Source organism: Lepidochelys olivacea (assembly GCF_965140295.1).
Source record: "Lepidochelys olivacea isolate rLepOli2 genome assembly, chromosome: 5".
Taxonomy (NCBI): Eukaryota; Metazoa; Chordata; order Testudines; family Cheloniidae; genus Lepidochelys; species Lepidochelys olivacea.
This window is the reverse complement of record NC_140415.1, coordinates 88,854,405-88,879,380: the sequence shown is the minus strand read 5'-3', so window position 1 is coordinate 88,879,380 and position 24,976 is coordinate 88,854,405. Positions and strand designations below refer to the sequence as shown.

The following is a 24,976-nucleotide window of genomic DNA, read 5'->3' as shown; positions in this document are numbered from 1 at the left end:
TCCTCCACACATCTACAGCTCAATGATTTATTTTTTTATAATGAGGTGATAAATTGATGCAAGATAGGCTAAATAGTACAAATAATACCTTCATTTCTCTAAATCATGTTACACTGGATAGGCTAACATTATATTTTGATGCACTTCTAAATAGAATAAGCGGTTCACACATTAACAATTTAACACCCTAACTACTGCTATTATCCTCTTGCACCAGCCAAATGAATCTTGTGTGATAGTACTACACTGCCAAATCTATGTCTATTGTAGTCTAAAGGCTAATTCTTCTCTTGCCAGTTTAACTGAAACACTTAAGAGGAAAAAGGGAAAACAATAATTTCTTATGTGCATAGAGCTTAAATACTTACTCAGTTCTTCGTGAGGCAAAGCTTCACCGAGGCAATGGGAGTTTTGCCTGAGTAAAAGAACATAAATAAAAACTAAAGTCCAGGCCATGCCTCTTAGCTCAGTGAATCTGCCTCAGATGCCACAGAATAACGGTGGGGGCTTCTACTTCCATAGAACGATCCTAGACCCTGTCCCGTGGAGGGTTCACTGTGGATATGGGGCTCAGTAGCTGGGGAGAATGTAGATCAGGGCAGGCTGACATGGAGGCAGGCATATTATCTTCCCCTGCAATTTGTAGAGGCTCCCCTTGCAGAGGTTCCCCCATATAAGTACCCTCCACCTCCACCCTCACTGCTCCTTAGCACCAGAGCCGGATTAACTCTCCTGTGGCCTGGGGCTATTAGATTTTGTGGGCCCCTGTATACAAGTCTTTTTCTTAATTTAAAACAAAATGATCACAATTGTGGCATCGAGGCTACTAATGCTGTACTAAACTTGTCTTTTAATTAACTTAAAGTCGTTCTGTGGTTACATTCAGCCTTAAAACATGTAGAATGTAGTTAAGTTAATTCAAAATAGCCTACTTCTTACCTTAGAACAGCTGTTATATTAGTTTATTTCTGGGAGGGAGTTTGGGTACAGGACGGGGCTCCAGGCTGGGGTAGAGTGTTGGGGTGCAGGAGAGGTTGAGGGGTACAGGCTCTGGGAGGGAGTTTGGTGCAGGAGGGTATTCTGACCTGGGGCAGAGGGTTGGGGTGCAGGAGGGGGTGTGAGGTGCAGGATCTGGCTGGGAAGCGCTTACCGCAGGTGGCTCCCGGCTGGCAGTGCAGCAGGGCTCAGGCAGGCTGCCTGCATGCTGTGGCCCCACGCCACTCTCTGAAGCAGCCACCTGGTGGCACATCTCTGTGGCCCCTGGTGGGGGTGGGGATGGGGGGAAGAGGCTCCACATGCTGCCCCCACCCCCAGCACCGTCCCCGCAGCTCCCATTGGCCAGGAACCCACTGACCCCACTGTCTAGGAGCCGCTGCCAGAGGGATGTGCCAGTCACTTTTGGGAGCCACCCGAGGTAAGCACCACCCAGGGCCTGCACCCCTCACCCCCTCCTGCACCCAACCGCCCTGCCCCAGCCCAGAGCTCATACCCCGCACCCCCCACCCCCGCACCCAAACTTCCTCCCAGAGCCTGCACCCAGCAGTGCGTGGAGACTCATTGCCCCTTCCCCCAAGGGCTGCAGGGATGTACTGTCTGCTTCCGGGAGTGGAGCAGAACCAGGGCAGGTAGGTAGCCTGTTTCCTGGTGTGCTAGGAGGGAAAGGAGTTGAGGGAGGGAGGGGGAGGAGTTTCTCACTGGGGCCCGTGGACCCTCTGGAGTACCCTCGGGGACCCCAGTTTGACCCCAGTTTGAGAAACGCTGCCCTAAGATATCATCAGTGCCTAAGATCCAGCTGACAAGGACCATAGCTTTCAATAAAGCAAATAATGTAATAACTACATTCTCCTTGTCTTTCATATCAGATATGAGCATCAAAGTCATCGAGATTACACAAAAGAGTGTATAATGCTTGATATTTGCCAGATGCAATTCTTGATGTCCTCCAGTAAGTTTGGTGGCAGGAGAAATCAATGACGATAAAGGCCATGCCAATTGTCACAGCACTCTCCAGTCAAAAGGCAAACTCTTTATTCCTTTCTAGCAGTAACCGGGGGTGAAAGTAAGTCGAGTGACTTACCGGTACGCCGGGGCCCCTTCTCCTTTTCGTCCTCCCTGCTGTCCCCTACCGGGGTAGCAGCAGCAGCCCAGGGCTCTGGGGGCTATTTAAAGGACCCGGGGCTCCCCTGCTTCTACTGCCCTGGTCCTTTAATTAGCCGCCAGAGCCCTGGGGAAGTGGCAGGGCTCCAGCAGCTATTTAAAGGGCCGTGGTGGCAGAGGCAGCTGGAGCCCCAGCCCTTTAAATAGCCCCTGGAGCCCCCGCTACCCCAAGGCTCCGGGGGCTATTTAAAGGGCCTGCGGCTCCCCTTCTTCTACCACCCCGGTCCTTTAAATAGCCCCTGGAGCCCTGGGGTAGTGGCAGCGGGGCTCCAGCAGCTATTTAAAGGTCCAGCCGGGGCTCTGGAGGCAATTTAAAGGACCTTGGGCTCCAGCCACTGCTGGGAGCCCCAGGCCCTTTAAATTGCCCCCGCGGAAGCCCGGCTGCCCCAGTACAGTGCACTAGCTCTAGCCAGTATGCCGTACCAGGGCGTACCAGCTTACTTTCACCTCCGGCAGTAACGGAGGGCCTAATTCTGCACATGATCCAGTTCTATTGAAGTCAATGAGAGTTTTGCCATTAATGCCACTAGAAACATGATTAGACCTTTTGTGAGTTGCTGGGTCCTTTCAACTGCCATGGAACTCATTTGGAGTTGAGGGCATTCCACACCTTGACGGTCTAGCCCATAGTGACTTCAGTGATGTTTTGAAAAATATTTATGTCTGAATACTTTTTTTTGTAACTAACTGGCACATAGGATGGCTGTTCCTTTGCTAACCTGAATAGACCTTTGATTCTTTTGTGCTTCTGCCCTACTGATTTTAGCTCTTTATTTTAACAGGTTGTTTAAAACAACTGAAAGAACTCAATGTGAGTTTTAACAATTTGAAGAGCATCCCTCCAGAATTGGGAAACTGTGAGAATCTGGAAAAACTGGATTTGGCTGGAAATCTAGAACTTACAGAGCTCCCATTTGAAGTAAGATCTCCAACTGCATTTCTTGTATCTGATTTATTTGGGCTGTAAGGTATTTCATCACATGCAGCATAAACAGTGATTCTTACAAACTGATTTCACACACCATCACATACTTCAACAATACAGTTTTAGTAGCAATGTCATTGAAAATATCTTAGAACAGACAGAACAGAGCAGGGCCAAGCGTCTGAGTGTCACTTGACAAATGACTAAATCCTGCTCACATTTGCTCTAATGCATAAGGGAGGGAAAGGGGCCAAAAGGGATTTTGCGTATTGTTCGTGGCTAAGGGAAGGTGACTGAAGGCTTCCTGCCATGAAACACAAGTGTGTGTTGACAGCTTTATCCATGTAATGTCCCAAGTTGCAACCCCATGTCTATACGGTGATGGTTTGTTAAAGGAACATGGTGCTGTCCCAAGCCAATAATGCTGTATGCTGCCATAAGCAGCAAAAACTGGTTGGCAGAAATGTAGGTACTTACATTACTCCTGAGGATCAGTATGCTCTACTTACTGCATTGTGATAGTCCATGGAGAGACACCCAGCTCTGCAACAGCAGTACATCCTTTATGTTGGATGCCTGGTTGTCAACCACTGCTATACACACTCGACAGGTGTTTGCTATTTAAGGCAGCAATTTGGTCCAAAATATCTATGGTGAAATTAAACAAAGTTGCTAATTTCATTTTTAATCTAGAAATTTTCTGCATTTTGCCAATGTCACCATCACTTCTCTAAACCTGGAATTTTTAAAAACTTCTTGGTTCTGTTGTAGGTCAGATGTTTGGGTGGACAGTAGGTGTTCAGTAGTGTAGTGTGGAGAAACTGAAGCAAATCACAAGCCTGTTTCCCACAACCTCACGTCACAAGCAAACATTGCGTATGGACATAAGTTATAGTATCAGGCCAGCCAGCAATTCCCATGTGTGCCTGTCTCTATAATCTTTATCCTAGTAGTTAGGGCACCTGCCTGGGATATAGGGGATCTAAGTTTGAATCCCCATTCTAGAGCTCACACTTGAACTCAGATCTCTCCTGCAACCCAGCTGAGTGCTTTAACCACCAGGCTGTAGACTATTTTGAGATGGTTGCTTTCAGTGTCTCCCACTGAAACTGTTCCACTTTATGTATATATATAAATTTTCATTGGACCAGAGAGACAGAGAGAGTGGTTAATGCATTTACATGGGGATAGGATACGTGGATTTAAATGTTCTTTCTGTCTGATTCAGATAGACAGATAAATAGGCTATTTGCCTGGAAAATTTTAAATTTTAAATCACAGTTTTTTAAAGTAGTAACATTATCTTTGATAATGTAATGTGTTTCTGACATCTGACTGTTAGATGGGCAAGAGATGGTAACTAGGGTGACCAGATGCCCCAATTTTTATAGGGACAGCCCCGATATCTGGGGCTTTGTCTTATATAGGTGCCTATTACCCTCCACTCCTGTCTCAGTTTTTCACACATGCTGTCTGGTCACAATAATGATAACTGGCAAAAATTGCTTCTTCATGAATGAAAACTATTGAAATAACTTGAATTGTGTTTGGAACCTGAGAGAGAAAGAGAAAGAGATATTTTGAAATGCTTATAATACCTGAAAGAAATTAACATATTTACTTCTGAAAATTACCAATCAGATGAAATGAATGATTCACAAGAGAAACATCACAACCTCCACTAAGGCTATAGGGTACTGTGTATGGTGTGTGTGTAGGTGTGTGTACAGAAAAATTACCCCCAAAGATATTTTTTATTAATAGATTGTCATTTGGAAAGTTTAACTTTTATTTGACTTTCAAAATCCTTAACAAATCTTCCTTGGAAGGTTACAGAAATGTGCAACTTGAAGAAAGCAGGTAACATTCTCCTCCATAAAACTTGCTTGAGAGAAAAATGGCAAACTTCAACGCATCAGAAATGATCAAAGTCTAATTTTACCTTGGTATTGTACATAGAATAATGGCCAGGGAGAAGCAGATAATATATATAATGATGGATTCAGGGAGATTGATAACATGCCTGTAATTCAGTCAAGAGTTTCTGACAGTACCATAAAAAGTTTATGAGATCATCAGAACTCTGAGACTGAATTACATCTTGAGTAATCAGTCTCCCTACTCTCTTTCTATCCATTTTTTATGACAGCTGTAGAATATATAGAAGTTTTTGAGCTTTTAAAGCAATTTATTGAGGAATTTTATAAGGAGAGAATTCTGGATTTTTAAACAGACACAGAAAGAAAATATTACAAACTAACTGAATTAGAGGGGAAAAATTCAGTTGTGTGTGTCATATATTACCTGCTACCACTTTCTGCATAAAGGTGGCAAAAGCATTGTGCACATTCAGTCTGATACACCTGCGAATTCCATGTACAAATCATGTATTTGCACCACCAAATACCCATTTGACAACCAGCTGTCCAATCTGTGGGCACACCCACTGTGTTCTGGGACTGCAATATGTGTTCATGCATTTTTGCAGGTGCACCAGTTGCTCCTGTTTTTAACATTTCATCCACAATGACAAAGGATGTGCATAGGCCCCAGAATTTGCAAGTCAGCTATATATGAAGTCAACACATAACTGCTATATGTCAGGAATTTTCTGTAGTTTTTATGGTGTCAAATACTGAGAGGTGCTGAGCACCTGCAACTCACATTATTTCAGTGTAAGATCCAGCTGCTAACAGATGTGCAGCACCTTTAAAGATAAGGACCATTAACAATACAGTACATGATGACTTAGGTCTTTTACATTACATTTAGTTCGGTGTATGGGATAATATACCATAGAAACCATATATAGTTAAGTCTTTTTTTCACAGAACAGCTCTGCTTGAAGCTGAGATTCACTGAAGTCAATTAAACTGCAGTGTGAATACTGATATCATTCTGGACTTCTGTATCATTATTCCATACCAAAAAAATCTCCCCAAAAGTCTATGTTAAAAGAGCATTATGGTTGCAAACTCAAGAACTCAAAAGTTAGGAAATACCAGAATTAACGCACACTTAATTCTGCCCCCTTTTCCAGATGCATTATGGTATAGACCTTAATGACAGGAGCTTATACTTTTTTTCCCACAGGTAACTTGTGCTTGTAGCGCTTTACTAGTAAAGGAAAACCAGCATACTATCCTGGCCAATCGCTTTTAGTGTGCGTGCTGATGCCACTATGAATGAAACTAGCTAGCTTGGTACTGGACAGTTTTCCTGCTATAGCTGTATCTACATTAGGGGCTTCTGTAACTTGGCACCCTGTGTCAATCAGGGATTACACCTCTTCACACCCCTGACTGACGTAGCTCTGCTGACAGAAGTTTGTAGCATAGACCTGGCACCAGCGTCAATAAGGACTGCTTTGTGTGAGTTACAGTTGGTAGGATCGTGGCCTTTGTCTCTGTTGTCTGTTTGTCTCTCCTTCTCTATCCTCCACAATGGGCACAGAGTCCTCACAAAGTATCATAGATTCATTGTCTTCTATGGAGCTGTGACAATTGCTTCTTTGCCCTAAAATCATGCTTTCTTCACATTTGAATATATCTGGACGAGAAAGATAGATTTATTTATTTACTTTATAAACACCCCCCCCCAACATTTTGCTAACACATTTGAATGAACATATTTTAAAGGTCTCATGTAGACAGCACAAGTTATATTTTAATATGTCTTATCTGGTTCAGGTGAAACCAAGCTAACACTACAATGCTAATTTTTTAAAAATGTTTTTATTCTAGTCTAGACATACTTTTTGTGTGCATATACAACTGAGTGGAAACAGCTTGAATCCTAATGTCCCAAGCTCTGGGATTGGAGCGACAATGACTTGGAATCCCAGCCTTCAGACCCTACATTTCAAGTCATTTTAACTCAGCGCTATACACACACACAGTTGGGCAGAAAACAATGCAGGGTGGAGGGATAATTTATCCCATGTGCCTTTAAAACAAGCAAAGAAAATCTTCTTCCAAAAGCTACGGCATGTTTGATTGCATGTCACAGGCACTCCCTACGTAGTTGGCTATCTGCATTATTTCATAATAGTGTTCTTTACTGGGATAACAATGATACATTGTGGTTAAGACACAGAACCGAAAGTCTGGAGATTGAGATTCCATCACAGATTCCTTGTATTACCTTGAACAAGTCACTAAAGTTGTTTTTGCCTCAGTTTCCTCATATGTGAAATGGGAATTATAATACTCACCTACATAGCAGGGGGATTATAAAGATAAATTAATTAATAATCACAATGTACTCTGACACTCTAAGAAGGAATGCATTATATAGACATAATTCTTCTCTCACTGACACCACTGTCAATCAGGAGTAACTCTACTGACGACTATGGAGTAAAATGTGTGAGAGAGAAAAATTAAGACCAAGAAACATGAAGTATTAGTCTAACTAACTATTGAGTCTAGATGCTGTTGATATGTTGTTACACATTGTGCAATTAATTTGTTTTCCTAAGAATTATAGATAAGAGTAAATTAAATACATGCCATAGTGTGCATTCATATATTTGTGTATGTATAAAAACTGATCTGACTTCAATCCTAAGTGTACTGCTTTCAGAAGGCAATGCTTTCAACTATTATGTTACTGCATCACACAGTCACCATTTCCAATGCTGGAACAGCTCTTCCTAAGCACTCTTTTTGTGCTGGTATTTCATAGTGATACCTGCACTATGTGGAAGGGCCCGATCTCTAGTCAGTTCAAACTCCCTTGCCTTTAGAGGCATTCGTATTACTTATTTTATTGATTTTAATTCACTCAGTCCATCTCTGATAGGAAATATTTAAGAAGAGTTTTAAGCAGCTACTTTGGATTTTCGGTTCAAGAAAATCAAATTTAAAAATGATAACCGAGGGTGCAGCATGGTTTTCTGAACTTCTTATGCAGTGAATAATGTATGCTGCTGTTATGGGGGATCCCAGCAGTCACTTAGATGTCCCTTTGTGCAGCCTGAACAATGCAGAGAGAGTGAAATGGGGTAGAGAATCTGCTCCTGCTCCAGCATATGAATATTTTGTCAGAGAAGAGCATCCTAAAATATCTTGAGAGGGAGTGAAAAGTATGTGTGTGTATACATAATATCTTGAGCACCTTGAATAAATTAATCAAAATTAGTAAATTTAGCTCTAAGCAGCATAAGGAATCATAGTGTGGTTTGTTTATTTTTAACATAAGGTGTAACACTTCTGCAGAGTGAGCGTGTGTGTGTGCACATCTGTGTTTTCATGTGCATGCATATGTATTTTAATTTTATTACTTAATATCCGGCCTCCAAAGTTCAGAGGGCTGGGAGATCATGTTTTCTTTTTGACATGCCATAATCTCAGTGTAACAGGTGGTAATCTTGTTTTGCATTATTGCTGCACAGATGGGTTCAAATAAACTGGAAACACTGGTCAATAGTTCCCAGAGGCCTCCTTACTTTAATCAGTCAGAAAGGGAAAAGGCTCACCTTTCCTCTGAACTTCACCTTCCTGTTATATTTCTCCTTGTGCAGCCATGTTACTAGCCTGTTCACCATTTACAAGATGCAAGACCTTTACCTTGTTACAGGAGTTTTGCCTGAGTAAGGAGTGAAGTATTGGATCATAAGTAAAAAATGAACTTTATTAGTGCCCAAATCATTTGAGTTTGGTTTGTCCATGTACAGGTTCAGAACCACAAAACTGTGTGCATTGGCTATTCCTTCAATGAGGAGGTAGCAAGTCAGTGGCAAAAGGCCTACTGTGCGTGAAATCCAGCTTCTACTGAAATCTGTTGCAATGGGACAAGCATTTCACTGTGTATGTTTTGCAGTTTAAGAAAGGTACAGTTGCTTAGCCTTGCTGACTTTCTGTTTGAGAGAATTTTATTTTGCTTTGGTTGTTCAATCAATGCACATGCTCGCCTGCGAAGATTAAAAGCTTTTTTTGTATGGCAAATCCACCTAACGCTCACGCCAAGTTTCACACTATCATAGCATTTGCCAAAATGCTGTCAATCCAAGGCAAAGAACAGCTGCTTTGTGAAAGTGGCATAAGATATAATACCAGACATTAGCAGGAGTGTGTGAAAATTGAAAGGGGATGGGTGCAAAAGTGTTAGGTATGGGAGGAGATACACAAAGGCATTAGCACTGCATGAGTTCTTATAAATGTTTTTAAAAGACAAGAGACTAAAGAAGGACATGAAAATGCGTTAGGAAACAGGATTATGTAGTAAGACAAAGGAATGTCTGTGTCAATTGATGTAGTTCTTGACCATGTGATTCAAAAATCTTATAATTAATATAACATCACTTCAAAGACATGGCATTCTCTACCAGAGCAAATCGTTTGCCAATAATAGCTCTGCCTTGTTAGAGAACTGATCCCTGTATACCTTTGTATTGTGATACCAGTGACCTTTACCTTTCACTTGAATTTTAAACAAAAGTAGCATCTGCTTCTACAAGCAGAGTTTAAATGGCACCAAAAAACTTTGTATAAACAAAGAATTACTAGTGGTGACCAAATGCTACCAAAAACTGAGCAAAAGAGAATTATGTGAACATTAGAATGTCACTAATTCATTAGAAAAATTTGGATTTAATTTTAAAAAGGTTTTGTTCTCTGTAAATGAGGGGCAGGGTTTTCAAAAGTGTTCTGAATTGGCCCAACCTTGCTGTCTTTTAAAGTAAAAAATTAAACTTGTTACAGGAGTTTTGCCTTAGTAAGGAGTGAAGTATTGGATCATAAGTAAAAAATGAACAATTCAGCAGGAGGAAAAGTTAGACCAGCTCTGAGTGTTTGTGAAAATCCTACCCTCAAATGTTACCTATTCACGCAAGCTAGAAAATCAGAGCCAGATTCTGCCGAGTCCATAAATAGGTGTACAGTGATGGGAGAGGGAATGCAGAACTTTCCCTCGTTTGCATGGCCTGCATAAAGAGAACACAGGGACTGCATTCTCTGTCTCTTTCTTTCCCTGGGGATGTACAGCACCTCAAGGGGGTGAAGAGGGTCCGGGAAAAAGCAAGTCACTTCTCCACAATGGCCCATAGAGTGAAAGTGGGAAGGATAGCATAACTGGTTCCTGATCATGACTGGAGTCTCTGGGCATAACCAAATATTAAATAGGAATGTATTAAATTAATTACTGAGTACATTCATCTCAGTTATCAGCTAATTACAGGCTAGTTACATGATTGCAAGTTACATTTTTATAGCTGTCAGCAACATTTAATATTGTTAACCATGAATTTTTGTATATCCTCAACAGTCTCTTGTGAGGGTGGACAGGAAGATGGGATGCAGCGCTATCAGTCAGGTGCAAAGTGTTAGTGGCTGCAGATGGTGCACTATGGGCTTAAATTCTGTCACCTGAGCCTGGGGCCTGCTGGGTATGCCCAGTTAATGAGGCTAGTTGGGCTGTGGCAGAATTGCCTGATTTGCTGGCCTGCCCTGTTGGCTGGAAGGAGCCATCAGGTGTGCATTTAAGCTTAGCAGTAGTGGTGGCAGGCTGCTGGAAACATAATGCTTAACGCCTGCAGCTATAGTCTCTTCTGTGCCTGCCTTGTTCCCGGTCCTGCTCCTGCCTTATTTTTGACCAGCTCCAGCCCTGCTGCCTTGCTCCAGCTCTGACTCCTTATCGCTGGCAGTGGCTTTGAACTTTGGCTCTGTTTGTGGCCTCTGTGATGCTTTGGGGTTTCACGTAGACCATTAAGGGGTTCTGTCATTGCCTGCCCTGGAACCCTAGGTGCTTCTGTGCTGTGTGGCTTTGGCTCTGAGCACTGACACTAGCAGCCTGCTTACAATACAATGTCTTCACCCTGGCTTCCATCAGCCTGGTTACTCCTTGCAGAGTGACAGCAACAGCCTTTCCAGTCCCAAGTCTGTCCAAAACCGTCTCCCTTGCAGTGTCCAGTCCCTCTCACTGGATACTCAGAAATTATTACATTCGCTGCCTCCAAAGAGACAGAGCTGACACCAGCCTGTTAGTTTAGCTGAGGATTTCATCCTTCAGTTTAATACACAGCACTGAGATGATTTTGTAATAAAACAAGAATGTTTATTAACAAAGAACCGAAATTTGAATGACAATAACCAGATATGGCTACAGTGAAACAAAACAAAACACACTTTTTAGTGACTAAAACAACTTCAGCAAGTTACAATCTTTGTCTAAGCGGGTTTCTCACCTATAGTGAGTTCCAGCTACTCTTGGTTTTCAGGCCAAGAAGATCTACTTTTCATGAGCTCAAGGGGCGCTGCTTCCCCTTTGTCACCCAGGTGATGGATGATAAAAAGGCTTTTTTTTTTTTGGACTTTGCTTATAATTCCCAAAGTCTATTGTCTCTGTTTCAAGAGCCAGAAAGCTTCCTGGGAGTGCAGGCTCCATCCCCTGTCATGATCATTAAGCGGTCTTCCCCCTCTTAACCTTGATGGCTTAGTTTAACTTACATGTAGATGTACTTTTCATTGTCCTCCTGAGATATTACCTGTCTGTTTACATTGGAGACACTGGAAAACAGAGGAAACAATGATCTTTATCTTGGATTGGTTGGTCTTATACATGGCTTGCTGAACACCTTTTAAGAACGTATTTTCAACACAGATCTAAAGTTCTTTATACACCTCCAGTACCTACATCACACAGTAATATTCATGACCAATGTGTTATCAGTTTGCATATCATAGAATCATAGAAGATGAGGGTTGGAAGAGGCCTCAGGAGGTCATCCAGTCTAACCCCCTGTTCAAGCAGGACCAACCCCAACTAAATCATATGACACCTCACTAAATATAACATCTTACATGACACCTTTTAGATACAGATTATGTCAACAGTGTGTTAAGGCAATAAGTATGTCAGGCTTGATGTGAGTTATGGTTTGATGTGCCCTCTGCCAGTGGTAATGAAAGGCTCCCAGCCTCTGACTGCCACTGATCTGACCTCCAGGCCTGACTGCCCATGCCCCAGATCGTGACGCACAGCTCCATATTATTTTTCCATTTTACCTGGATGATGCTGTATCTGTACTTTTTCAGTGTCAGGCAAAGTTTGGGACTTAAAGGTGAACAAGTTGGCTGACGCAGAGCTTACATATAATAGAAGTGATGCTAGTGGCTTGGTGGAAGTAGACTGAAGACACAGAGTGGTTACTGTTCCTGTTGTTGAAGAGGTTCGTCATAAGAACATAAGAATGTTCATACTGGGTCAGACCAATGGTCCATCTAGCCCAGTAATGCCAGATGTGTCAAAGGGAATGAATAGAACAGGACAATTATCAAGTGTCCACACACTATGCAAGAGTTTTACAACTGTGGGTGATTCTGGGCCCCCAAATGAATCCAAGGAGGCATTGTTTGCTAAAAGTGAAGGCTTCTGTCTGTGTCTGATTACGTGCATGTTGTGAACTTTTCTTTTCCATGTATGTATTGGTTGTTTGCTCCAACCTCCTTCTGCCTCACTCCCTCATTGTCTCTCTGTGGCCAGCTTCATTCTCCCTGTCCCTCTTTATGTTCCCCTCAATCATTATATCTTTTCCTTTCCTCTCAGAACCTAGCAGAAGACACCCAGTACCTCACAGAGCTGGGCCCTGTAATATATCAGAAGTGACATGGAAAGGACAATGAATCTTATATTATGAAATTGATGGCTGGTAAATTTAGAACAAATGTAAAGAAATGCTTCTTCATACAGCCGATAGGCAACCTATGAAATTCATTGCTGCATCATGCCATTGAGCCAGTTATTGTGGCTGAATACTAGAAAGCCCTGGAAAATTTTATGAACAATATCATTTATAGTTATGCAGGCTATGATAAGGTTAATTAAATCTCATTCTTCAGGGTATAAGCAGATAACTTCAGGGATAAAGAAAGATTTTGGTCAGCATGTAAAGTTTTGCAAAATTGATGTTTGATATTTTTGTTTTATTGTTTTTTTTCCCTTTCTCTGACATATCAGATATTGGCCACTGCTAGAGATAGTCTGTTGGACTGATCTGATATTGCTAATCCTATGTTGCAATGTTTTTACTAGAATGAATTAGTAGTTAGATATTTGGAGGGTCAGGTGTGCGTCTTAGCCCCTGTTCCACCAGTTGTGCTTTTGTTGCAGTTGTTGTTTATTTCTGGAGATCTCTCTTGGGGCAGGAAAAGGGTTAAAGAAAGTCTTATTCCCTGAAATTACTTTTAATATAGTTGAAAGATTTTCATCCTCAGAAGCTGGCACCAAGACCTCAGAATATTACATAATACAAAATGGTCTCTGAAAAGATGGCTAGAGGCAATGAAAAAATTTACAGGCACTTGACTGAAGGACCTACTGTTGCAGTGAAGAACAGATGGAGTCCAGGAGCTACAGTACAATTTAAAAAAACGAGGTTCTCAGAAAACAAATAATCTTAATGTTTCCCAATGATCATACTACATTACCAAAACAAATCTTGAAAGTTGAACAGGACTGTTAAAAATAAATTGGGAAGCAGAGTGGTCTGAACAGATGTGTCATAGGATTGAGAATCAGGAAACCTGGGTTTTATGAAGAGACTCTTACTCTATTTGTATAGCACTTAGCACAATGGGACCTGGATCTCAGTTGAGGGCCTTTATGTGCTACTGTAATAGAAAAAAATATATATTTTATCAAGGATCAGATTTTCAAAAGAGCTCAGCACCCAGTGGCTCCCAGTCAGACACCTAAATTAAGTGGAAAGATTTTCAAAAGTATTGCAATGCCATTGAGATGCCAACTTCTGAGGATGAAAACAATGGGAACTACTGGGTACGGCAGACTCTTCTGAAAATCTGGCTATTTCTTTTAGGTTCCCAAATGACAGTTGCACGTTTCAAATATTTGAGCTTGATTGTAGAAGCTGAACACTTTTGAAAATCTGGCTCTACATTTAAGAGTAGAGGGCATCAACATTAATTTGGATGCTGTTGACTGTAAGAAGCATGGGGGATCTGTAAGTTGTCTAGAACTACTGCTTTAATGCAGTGATGTTATCTTATAAGAAGATAAATAGCAATCAATTATGTACATTTTTAATTTCCTGAGTTTCCATTGGCTGTGGCACAGCATTTTAAAATTGCATAAAGGAGCTTGTGCATCTTCATGATCTGGTCTCTCCTGACTGCTCTCCAGCTTTGCTGCAGAAAGGAATGTATTCATGGGAAGTCAGAGAGGAGTCAGTGCTTTGAAATGTGATTTTTGTTTTCTTAGACCTCAGTCCAATACATCACTTAAGCACATGCTTAATTTTAATGGGAGCAGTCCTATTGCAGTTAAGCAAATGCTTAAAGGCTTTGCTGGTTCAAGGTCTTATTTCTTGGCAGATTCTACACCGAATGCTAATCATATCTATATCTTCACCCCAGAAGAGCCTTCAAACATTTTAGTCCAAATGAATTGCTGAATTAGTAATACATTCAGAATTTATATATATAGGATTATTATCCAGATCAGATCAGTCGTCCATCTAGTTCAATATCCTATCTGACTGTGGCTTCTAACAGATTCCTCAAAAGGTTGTGTCCCTATCATGGATCATAATGGAATAACCAGCCCCTTGGAGAAATTTTTTCCTAGGCCCAGGCAGGTAGTAGTTGACTTATGTCCTGAAGCATGAAGGTTTATGTCCCTTATTTTTCTATCCTATCTAATGTACCTGTGGATGTTTTCATTATCTGTATAAATGTCAAATCCTCTTCAGAATCCTGCTAATCTCTTTGACTCAGTAATACACTTATAAAGTTTGCGGACGATACCAAGCTGGGAGGGGTTGCAAATGCTTTGGAGGATAGGATTATAATTCAAAATGATCTGAACAAACTGAAGAAATGGTCTGACATAAATAGGATGAAATTCAATAAGGACAAATACAAAGTACTCCACTTAGAAAGGAACACTCAGTTCCACACATATGTAACCCTTCTGCCCGTCAGAGTTGGCAGCAACAAGGGCCGGGTTCAATATCTAGGGGTTCCATTCCAATAACACAATGCAAACCGGCTCGAGCCCCCACCCAGTGACCTGGGACCAATATATACCACCCCCGCTGGGCGCCTCCAAGAGGCAATACTTCCCCTCTCGCAAGCACATAGTCTGAGTGTAGCAAAAGTCTTTTAATAACAGAGAGAAACAATGTGGCATTATGTTGGGGAAACACCACCAACAGGATTCATAACACAACCCATGAGCAAAAACAACCCCACCCCAGGCAAATTGGGGCATGCCCTTTTCCCTTTGGTTCTTGAGTCCAGCAACCCCAAATCACCCAAAGTCCCAAAAGTCCAATGCCCCAAAAGTCTCTGTCCCTGGTCAGGGCAGCCCCAGAGTTCGAAAGTTTATCGGCGGAGCTTTACCTCCCAATCTGGGTGGAAATGGGACAGGGGTAAGAGGCACCTTACGTGATCTGAAGCTGACCGCCCCATAGCTCCATAGCGGCGCTCCGCTCCGCCAGCCGCCCCACGAACTCCTTCGCTCAGCTGCGCTCCGCTCCGCCAGCCGCCCCACGAACTCCTTCACTCAGCTGCGCTCCGCTCCGCCAGCCGCCCCATGAACTCCTTCACTCAGCTCCACGGCCCACAAGCAGCTCCTGCCATCCACACACTGCTCCGCGTCGAACTGCTTCACCAGCCGTCCTGCAAATTGCTCCACAATATATCTTCAGGCTCCCCCACTACTTAACACAACACTCAGTGATTTCAGCTCTTAGGTGAATTCAGCTTATAGTAGGGGAGCCCCAGTGCTGGTGCACTGTAAGCCCAAAGTGAGCTCAGCAGCCTATAACTAGACTTCTAATGAAATCAAAATTAGCTCTGATATTCCACAGTGGAGAGAGGAGGAAGTGCAATCAGCATGTAAGGCCCTCACCAAGGGGCCCATGCCACCAAGTATTAATACTTGTCCCCAGCCTCTCTCCATTCACACAGTTTTGGAACCCATGACCCTTGCCTAGCGAGTGCTACTTAGTTGATGGTGAATCCCTCCATCATAACAAAAGGCCACGTACAGTTCCAAGCACAGTTCCCATAATCAGGGTAATAGCAATTTATTCTTCCTGCCCCAATAACAGAGACACTGGGGATCCCACAGCAGCCAAAGTGACCATTTGGGCAGCTATGGTCTCATTCTAGGCGTGGTGGGTGTGCCTATGCAAATGAGATCGGCCCCTGAAGTTCTTTTCCACAACTTGCCACACCTCACCACCAGATGTCAGGGTGGAGCTCATCCTGACACTGCTTACATCCTCCCCCCAGCCGAGACTTTGTCGTCCCGACAAATCACACTCCCTTTATACCAACTCATTGGTTTCCTCCAAAGGGCCTCAGGAAGCCCACTTTAGCTTCCACAAGCCTGTGTGCTAAATGTATTGGCTCCTCACTAGTCACCCCAGGTGCATCATAAGTTAACCGTTTCACTGGTCTTATCACCCTGTCTCGTCTATTGAGAATCTCTGTTGCCGAAGTAAGGGGAACATCCTCTTGAGTGACGGATGGAGAGGCTTCCCTGGAGGGTCCCTCGGCTACTGGCGTAGGCCCCTGCACTCCTAGTTCTAACGCTGGAGGGTCCAAGGTGCCCAGGACATCCTCTACCTGTCTGTCCCCATTGTCCAATAACCTGTGTTTGTCATCACAGGGGGGTCTCATCAGCAGCACCGGGGTATCAGAAAGGGGCCTAAATAGTTCCGCCAATGGGTTTAGGGCAGAAAAGGGAGAACTCTCGTTTGGTTCAGCTGATCGAGACTGAAATCTTGTCTCCATCCCAGGATACACCAGGGTTGTGTCTTCCTCCTCAGACTCACTCTCAGATGTGCAGAATAGGGGTAAGTTAGCTGCAGGGGGCCCACTGTCTGTGTTGGATGGCGGCTTTGGTCTAGCACCTCTGTTCTGCCCGGCGGCCCTGCCGTGGCCCATCTCACAAGGGGTGCTTACCAATTCCCCCACAGGGAGCAAAAGGTTTCTATGCACCGTCTTTATTTGCCCTGGACCGTCTTCAGGTTTGATCTTGTAGACCGGCAGATCTCCCAGCTTTTCCATCACCAGGTAAGGTATTGCCTTCCATCTGTCAGCTATCTTGTGTTTGCCAGCAATACCCAAATTTCGCAGCAGGACTCTGTCCCCCGGCTGGAGCTCCTGCGAACGCACTCTAGCATCATATCGATGTTTGTTGCGGTCTGCGTTCTTCCGAGCCGCAGCGGTAGCTAAGCGATAAGCATCCCGCAGCTTTTCTCTTAGTCGGGATACATATTGCTGATGAGTTTCATAGCTATCTCCATCCTCTGATACACCAAAGCACAAGTCTATGGGTAATCTTGGTTCTCGCCCAAACATCAAGAGATATGGGGTGACTCCCGTAGCATCGTTCTTTGTGGCATTGTAGGCATGCACCAGAAATGCGACATGCTGGCTCCAGGTTGCCTTCTGCTCTGGTCGCAAAGTTCCCAACATATCTAATAGGGTTCGATTGAACCTCTCTGGCTGAGGATCACCTTGGGGGTGATAAGGCGTTGTCCTAGACTTTTTAATTCCTGCTATCTTCAGCACCTCCTTCAGAAGGTGACTCTCAAAATCCCGCCCCTGATCAGAGTGTATCCGAGCCGGGAATCCATAGACTGAGAAATATTTGTCCCACAATACTCGAGCAACGGTGGTGGCCCTCTGATCACGTGTGGGATATGCTTGTGCATACCGTGTAAAATGGTCAGTCACTACTAGAATGTTTCCAACATTCCTCTTGTCTACCTCTACAGACAAGAAATCAATGCATACCAACTCCAAAGGTTTGTTGCTGGTGATGTTCTTGAGATATGCAGCCCTCGTGGGCAGAGTTTTCCTTTGAACACATCGAGCGCAAGTCTCACATTTCCTGCGAACATCTTCAGCCATTCGGGGCCAATAGAACCTACTACGGATAAGTTCCAGGGTCCTCTCCATCCCTAAATGCCCAAAGTCATCATGCAGGGCCCTCATGGCCAGGGCTCTGTACTTTTTTGGCAGTACTAGTTGTGCTCGTTGTTTTTGTAAAGGGTCAGTGGTCATTCGGTGTAGCACTCCCTGAATCAGTTTTAGTTTGGTCCATTCTCTCAATAGTAGTTTACCCTCCGGGTTAGGTGGGACAACCGCAGTTGGGCTTCGCCCCTCCCTTTTGGCAAGTAGTGTATCACGAATGTCAATATCTTGCCGCTGGGCTTCTTGCCAGTCAGCCGCATTGAGCATGGGCAAAGGAGATTGGTCTAATGCAATATAGTTCACCGAAGCAGAAGGCATGCATTCAGGGGGCAGGCCCAAAGCTTCTGCAACACATCCCTGAAAGTCTTCACGGGCCTCTGGCTCTCGGCGACTCACACTGCAAATAGCTCTCACTCCATCTGTGGGTATCACAGCAACTTCTGGAGCCTGCGGACGCCTGGACAATGCATCTGCATCTACATTGCTTCTCCCTGATCGGTACTGAATGCTGAACTCATAGCTAGCCAAGGCGGCCACCCATCTCTGCCCTGTAGCATCCAGCTTAGCACTTGTTAACACATAAGTCAGTGGATTGTTATCTGTCCACACCTGGAACTGAGCACCATACAAGTAGTCTCGAAATTTCTCAGTGATGGCCCATTTCAAGGCCAAAAACTCCAGCTTGTGGGTGGGATAGCGAGTTTCACTATCAGACAATCCTCGGCTGGCAAAGGCTACAGGTTTACATTTGCCTTCCACTTCCTGGTACAGGACTGCTCCCAGACCCTCCAAACTGGCATCAGTATGCAGGATAAATGGTTTGCTTGGGTCAGCAAAAACTAGGACTGGAGCATGAGTTAGGCAAGTAATGATTTCTTGAAAAGCCCTTTCACATCTCTCATCCCACCGTGGCCCAAATGGTGCAAAGGGGCCATTGTGTCTCTGCACAGGAGGCTTTGGGGACCTCCCCTTATTCTTGGACTTAGATTTGTTCTTGCTGAACTGATGTCCCCTGGTAAGATCATTCAGAGGCTTTACAATCGTAGCGTAGTTTTTCACAAATCTGCGGTAGTAGCCACTAAATCCAAGGAAGGTCTTGAGTTCTCTGTAGTTACTTGGACGTGGCCATGTAGTGAGTGCTTCTATTTTATCAGGATCAGTACTCACACCTTCTTGGGACACAATGTGACCCACATACTTCACTGAGGTTCTGCAGAACTGGCATTTGTCAATTGAAAGCTTCAGACCATAATCCTCCAACCTATCAAGCACTTTAAGAAGTCTTTCTTCATGCTCCTCTAAGGTTCTTCCAAACACAATCAGGTCATCCAAATAAACTAACACTTGCAGTAAATTCATGTCTCCCACAACTTTCTCCATGAGACGTTGAAAGGTGGCAGGTGCTCCAGAAATCCCTTGGGGCATGCGTTCAAACTCATAAAACCCTAATGGGCAGATGAAGGCTGTCTTCTCCTTATCTTCTTCTCCCAGAGGGATCTGGTAGTATCCACTTCGAAGATCCAACACAGAGAACCACTGGCTTCCCAGCAAACAGTCTAAGGCGTCTTGCACTCGAGGCATAGTGTACTGGTCGACCACAGTACGGCTGTTTAGGGTGCGGTAGTCAATACACATCCGGATTTTCCCATTCTTTTTGCGGACTACCACAATGGGTGAGGCGTATGGGCTGCGGGACTCTGTAATGATGCCATTCGCAGCCAGCTCCTGAAGATGATGTCGCACATCTTCCATCTCAGAGAGAGCAATCTTCCTAGATCTCTCCCTGAAAGGTCGAGAGTCATGTAGTCTGATATTGTGCTCTACTCCTTTTGCACATCCCACATCCCACTCATGCAGTGAGAACACCTTGGATCTTTCACAAAGTTTCTTCCTCAGGCGATCTTTCCAGTCCTCGGACACTGGTGAATCTCCAAAGTCAAACTTTGCTGGGTCTATTGCCGAAACTGGAGTTTCATACTGGGGTTTTACAATCGACTCAGGCTCAAAGAGGTCTGCTATCTTTTGTCCTTGCTTCACAAAAATATCACGACTCGTTTCATTAGCAATCAATATAGTCACCCTTTCCTGGGCTTCAGCAGGTAGGGTTATGACTCCACTGGGGACCAGCACTCCTTCAGGGAGCTCTCCTCCCATCGGCTGCTCTATCATTGCTAACGTCCCTTTACTGCCTTTCAGACAGGTACTCATGACAAGCACTTCTTGCTCCGTCCTTGCAGGCACTACTAAGGGGGTTGTGCCCGCGTACTTCAGTGCCCCAAGCGGTAGCTCAGATGTGTCCCTTTTAGCGCTCTCAATTTTCCTATAGGCTTCAGCACAAAGCGTATGGATCATCAGGGTATTCAGGTACTGGTCCCCAGCCCGCCTTCTGCAGTAATCCGCGAGTACCTTGAAGAGACTGGAGTTGGTCCCTATCAGCACAGACACATCAGAAGTCCCTTTAGGGTCAGGGCATATTAAGGCAGCTGTGTCTACCTCTTCTCTTACCCCAGCAACCTCCTCTGGGAATTCCAGGTGCACTATGACATACCCTTGATAGGGGTATTCATCCATGCTGAGGCCACATAGGCCAAGGCCAGTCAGTGGCTGTATAGGCAGGTGCCTAAGCATCTGTTGGTAGAATGACTGAAATATAATAGTCACTTGAGATCCAGTGTCAAGCACTGCTTTACACTCCACCCCTTCGATCCTCACCATGACCTCTGCTCGAGGCCCTATCAGTCCTGCAGGGATCCCAGCTGGACAGTCTTTTCTGGGGGAATCTTCAAATCCTGCAGACCTGGGGGGTCCCCGTCCCCAGACCCTCTGGCAGCTACCGGATCTCTCCCAACTGATCCTCAGCTTTCCATACACTAAGGAGGGGTTTTCTTCATTACGGCACTTGGCAGCACTGTGTCCATCCTGACCACATCGGTAGCAGAAGAATTGACCTTTCCCCCTTCGCCTGGGGGGGATGGTGGCTCTAAGTGCGGGCTTCTCAATCGCCACAGTTTGAGGCTTCTTATTCCTAGAAGTCTTAACTCGGTCAACGGTACTTTGCAGCTCAGCTATCCGTTCCGTCAGGACCTGCATTTGTTGGGCAAGTTCCTCTCTGGTGCTCACCATCAGTACACTGGCCATTTGCAGTGGTGTTGTGCTGGCTGGCTCCGATGTTTGGGCTTCCCAAAACTCACTGGCAGCCTGCCTTTCTTCCTCCTCTCGGACCTCTTTTATCAGCTGGGAGTAACTTGGGGGATGTTCCCGTCGTTCTCTTAGCCGGAGATGAAGTAGAATCGGGTTCTGATACTGAGTTCCTCTTACAATTTGAGCCAGTCTGGTCTGATCCATCTGCTCAGCAGTCACTGCTCCCCTCATGACAGCTCTCTGAAGCAGTCTCTCCAGTCTCTGTATGTAGGCTGAAGCCTTCTCGCCCTTTTGTTGTCGGGAATTAAGGAACTTACAGTAGCTGTCTTCAGGGCCCTCTACGCTCCCAAAGTTGTGTTCAAGGGCCTCTAGGCAGTCCTTCACACTGACCCCAGGGTCAATGAGCTTCAGGGTGCGAATCACATCTAATGCTGGGCCGCCAAGGCTCTCTATAAGGCATCTTCGCTTTTCTGCATCTGGTACGGCCCACTCTTGCAGCATTTCAGTGGTATGCTCTAACCAGGGTTCAAACTCCTCCTCCCCAGCAAATAATCTTAACTTACGACAAGAGTCTGACTCAGCATGGGGAAGCACAACCTTTTCCAATATTTGCCCCAGAGCTTTTGTCCAATCATCAGCCGAGGCTGCAGCCTCTGAGCTAGAAGCTGCTGAGCCAGGGCCCAACAAACCTGACATATTAGCCATTATACAAACAGTAATTTCCTCAAAATATAAGCACAAACAAAAAAAAATATAAATTGTTTCCCAATGTAGTGGATCACTCAACAGGTGCTTGCGAGGGGTACTGACCCAGGCGATCCCGGACGAGCCCCCAAAAATGTAACCCTTCTGCCCGTCAGAGTTGGCAGCAACAAGGGCCGGGTTCAATATCTAGGGGTTCCATTCCAATAACACAATGCAAACCGGCTCGAGCCCCCACCCAGTGACCTGGGACCAATATATACCACCCCCGCTGGGCGCCTCCAAGAGGCAATACTTCCCCTCTCGCAAGCACATAGTCTGAGTGTAGCAAAAGTCTTTTAATAACAGAGAGAAACAATGTGGCATTATGTTGGGGAAACACCACCAACAGGATTCATAACACAACCCATGAGCAAAAACAACCCCACCCCAGGCAAATTGGGGCATGCCCTTTTCCCTTTGGTTCTTGAGTCCAGCAACCCCAAATCACCCAAAGTCCCAAAAGTCCAATGCCCCAAAAGTCTCTGTCCCTGGTCAGGGTAGCCCCAGAGTTCGAAAGTTTATCGGCGGAGCTTTACCTCCCAATCTGGGTGGAAATGGGACAGGGGTAAGAGGCACCTTACGTGATCTGAAGCTGACCGCCCCATAGCTCCATAGCGGCGCTCCACTCCGCCAGCCGCCCCACGAACTCCTTCGCTCAGCTGCGCTCCGCTCCGCCAGCCGCCCCACGAACTCCTTCACTCAGCTGCGCTCCGCTCCGCCAGCCGCCCCATGAACTCCTTCACTCAGCTCCACGGCCCACAAGCAGCTCCTGCCATCCACACACTGCTCCGCGTCGAACTGCTTCACCAGCCGTCCCGCAAATTGCTCCACAATATATCTTCAGGCTCCCCCACTACTTAACACAACACTCAGTGATTTCAGCTCTTAGGTGAATTCAGCTTATAGTAGGGGAGCCCCAGTGCTGGTGCACTGTAAGCCCAAAGTGAGCTCAGCAGCCTATAACTAGACTTCTAATGAAATCAAAATTAGCTCTGATATTCCACAGTGGAGAGAGGAGGAAGTGCAATCAGCATGTAAGGCCCTCACCAAGGGGCCCATGCCACCAAGTATTAATACTTGTCCCCAGCCTCTCTCCATTCACACGGTTTTGGAACCCATGACCCTTGCCTAGCGAGTGCTACTTAGTTGATGGTGAATCCCTCCATCATAACAAAAGGCCACGTACAGTTCCAAGCACAGTTCCCATAATCAGGGTAATAGCAATTTATTCTTCCTGCCCCAATAACAGAGACACTGGGGATCCCACAGCAGCCAAAGTGACCATTTGGGCAGCTATGGTCTCATTCTAGGCGTGGTGGGTGTGCCTATGCAAATGAGATCGGCCCCTGAAGTTCTTTTCCACAACTTGCCACACCTCACCACCAGATGTCAGGGTGGAGCTCATCCTGACACTGCTTACACATACAAAATAGGAAATGACTGCCTAGGAAGGAGTACTGCGGATCTGGGGTCATAGTGGACCACAAACTAAATATGAGTCAACCATGTAACACTGTTGCAAAAAAACGGAACATCAATCTGGGATGTATTAGCAAGAGTGTTGTAAGCAAGACACGAGAAGTTATTCTTCCTCTCTACTCCATGCTGATTAGGCCTCAACTGGAGTATTGTGTCCACTTCTGGGCACCACATTTCAGGAAAGATGTGGACAAATTGGATAAAGTCCAGAGAAGAGCAACAAAAATGATTTAAAGGTCTAGAAAACATGTCGTGTGAGGGAAGATTGAAAAAATTGGGTTTGTTTAATCTGGAAAAGAGAAGACTGAGAGGGGACATGATAATAGTTTTCAAGAACATAAAAGGTTGTTACAAGAAGGAGGGAGAAAAATTGTTCTTCTTAACCGCTGAAGATAGGACAAGAAGCCATGGACTTAAATTGCAGCAAGGGAGGTTTAGCTTGGACATCAGGAAAAACTTCCTAACTGTCAGGGTGGTTAAGCACTGGAATAAATTGCCTAGGGAGGTTGTGGAATCTCCATTATTGGAGATTTTTAAGAGCAGGTTAGGCAAACAGCTGTCAGGGATGGTCTAGATAATACTTAGTCTTGCCATGAGTGCAGGGGACTGGAGTAGATGACCTCTCGAGGTCCCTTCCAGTCCTATGATTCTATAGCAGCAAGTTCCATAGGTTAATTATGTAAAGAAAACTATTTCCTGTTTGGATTCATTGGAATCCTTCTTGTTCTTGTGTTTATAAGGGAATATATATAGGAGCAGCTGATTTACCATTTCTCTATTGTTCATTGTTCTAAAAATTTATTTTTCTTCATCAGCTCTTTAAACTAAAGTGTTATCGTCTGTTCAATTTTTCTTCAGCTTGATTGAGATCTTTGGGTATTACTGCAAATATTCAGTAAAGATGATAGAGAAAATTTCTTTCCATTTCTCTGATAGTTTTTGTTGTTCATCCCTGTACCCCTTCTATTTTTGCTGTATCTTTCTTGAAGACAGAGTGACCGGACGGGAACATAGTATTGCAGGTCAAGGTGTACTATTGATATATATAGTGGCAGTATAATAATTTCACTGTTCTAATATATCCCACTCCGTATGTATTAAAGTAGTATTTTCTTTGACCACCAGTGTACATTGAACAGAAGTTTTCATTCACCAAAATAATTATCTTTCCATCCCCCCTAGGTTCCAGTTAATTTAGTAATCAGCAATGTGCATGTTAGTAATTGACATTATTTCTTCCATTGTATATTTGTCAACACTGAATTTCATATACCATCATGTAAACTCAAATATTTCAGATATGTACCATTAATCATAATGAATTTTGTTCACTTAAATATTTGTTCATTATCCACAGTTTCCTTACCCCAACCCCATGTTCTGATATATCCATGTTACACTGCAGGTATTACTGAAATGCTATCTGCACAGAAAATATTCTGTGACAGTATACAAATTATACACAACTATGCAGAACTATTCAATTGGCTAATACAGATTAACAGAATACACATCATCAGCAATTGCACAGAGCTAAGCAAAGAAAAGTTTAGGCAACACATTAGAAAAAGGTTCCGAGAGG

At 44.3% G+C, this 24,976-nt stretch overlaps 1 protein-coding gene across 1 annotated transcript in view; it reads left to right on the top strand.

Annotated features, from left to right (window-relative positions):
- Nucleotides 1-24,976, top strand: part of LRRC2 (leucine rich repeat containing 2) — a 126,943-nt gene that overhangs the window by 83,549 nt on the left and 18,418 nt on the right. The window contains exon 6 of the mRNA XM_084628102.1: nt 2,940-3,076. Coding sequence (XP_084484228.1) covers nt 2,940-3,076 — 137 coding nt within the window. The remainder of the gene's footprint in view (nt 1-2,939; nt 3,077-24,976) is intronic.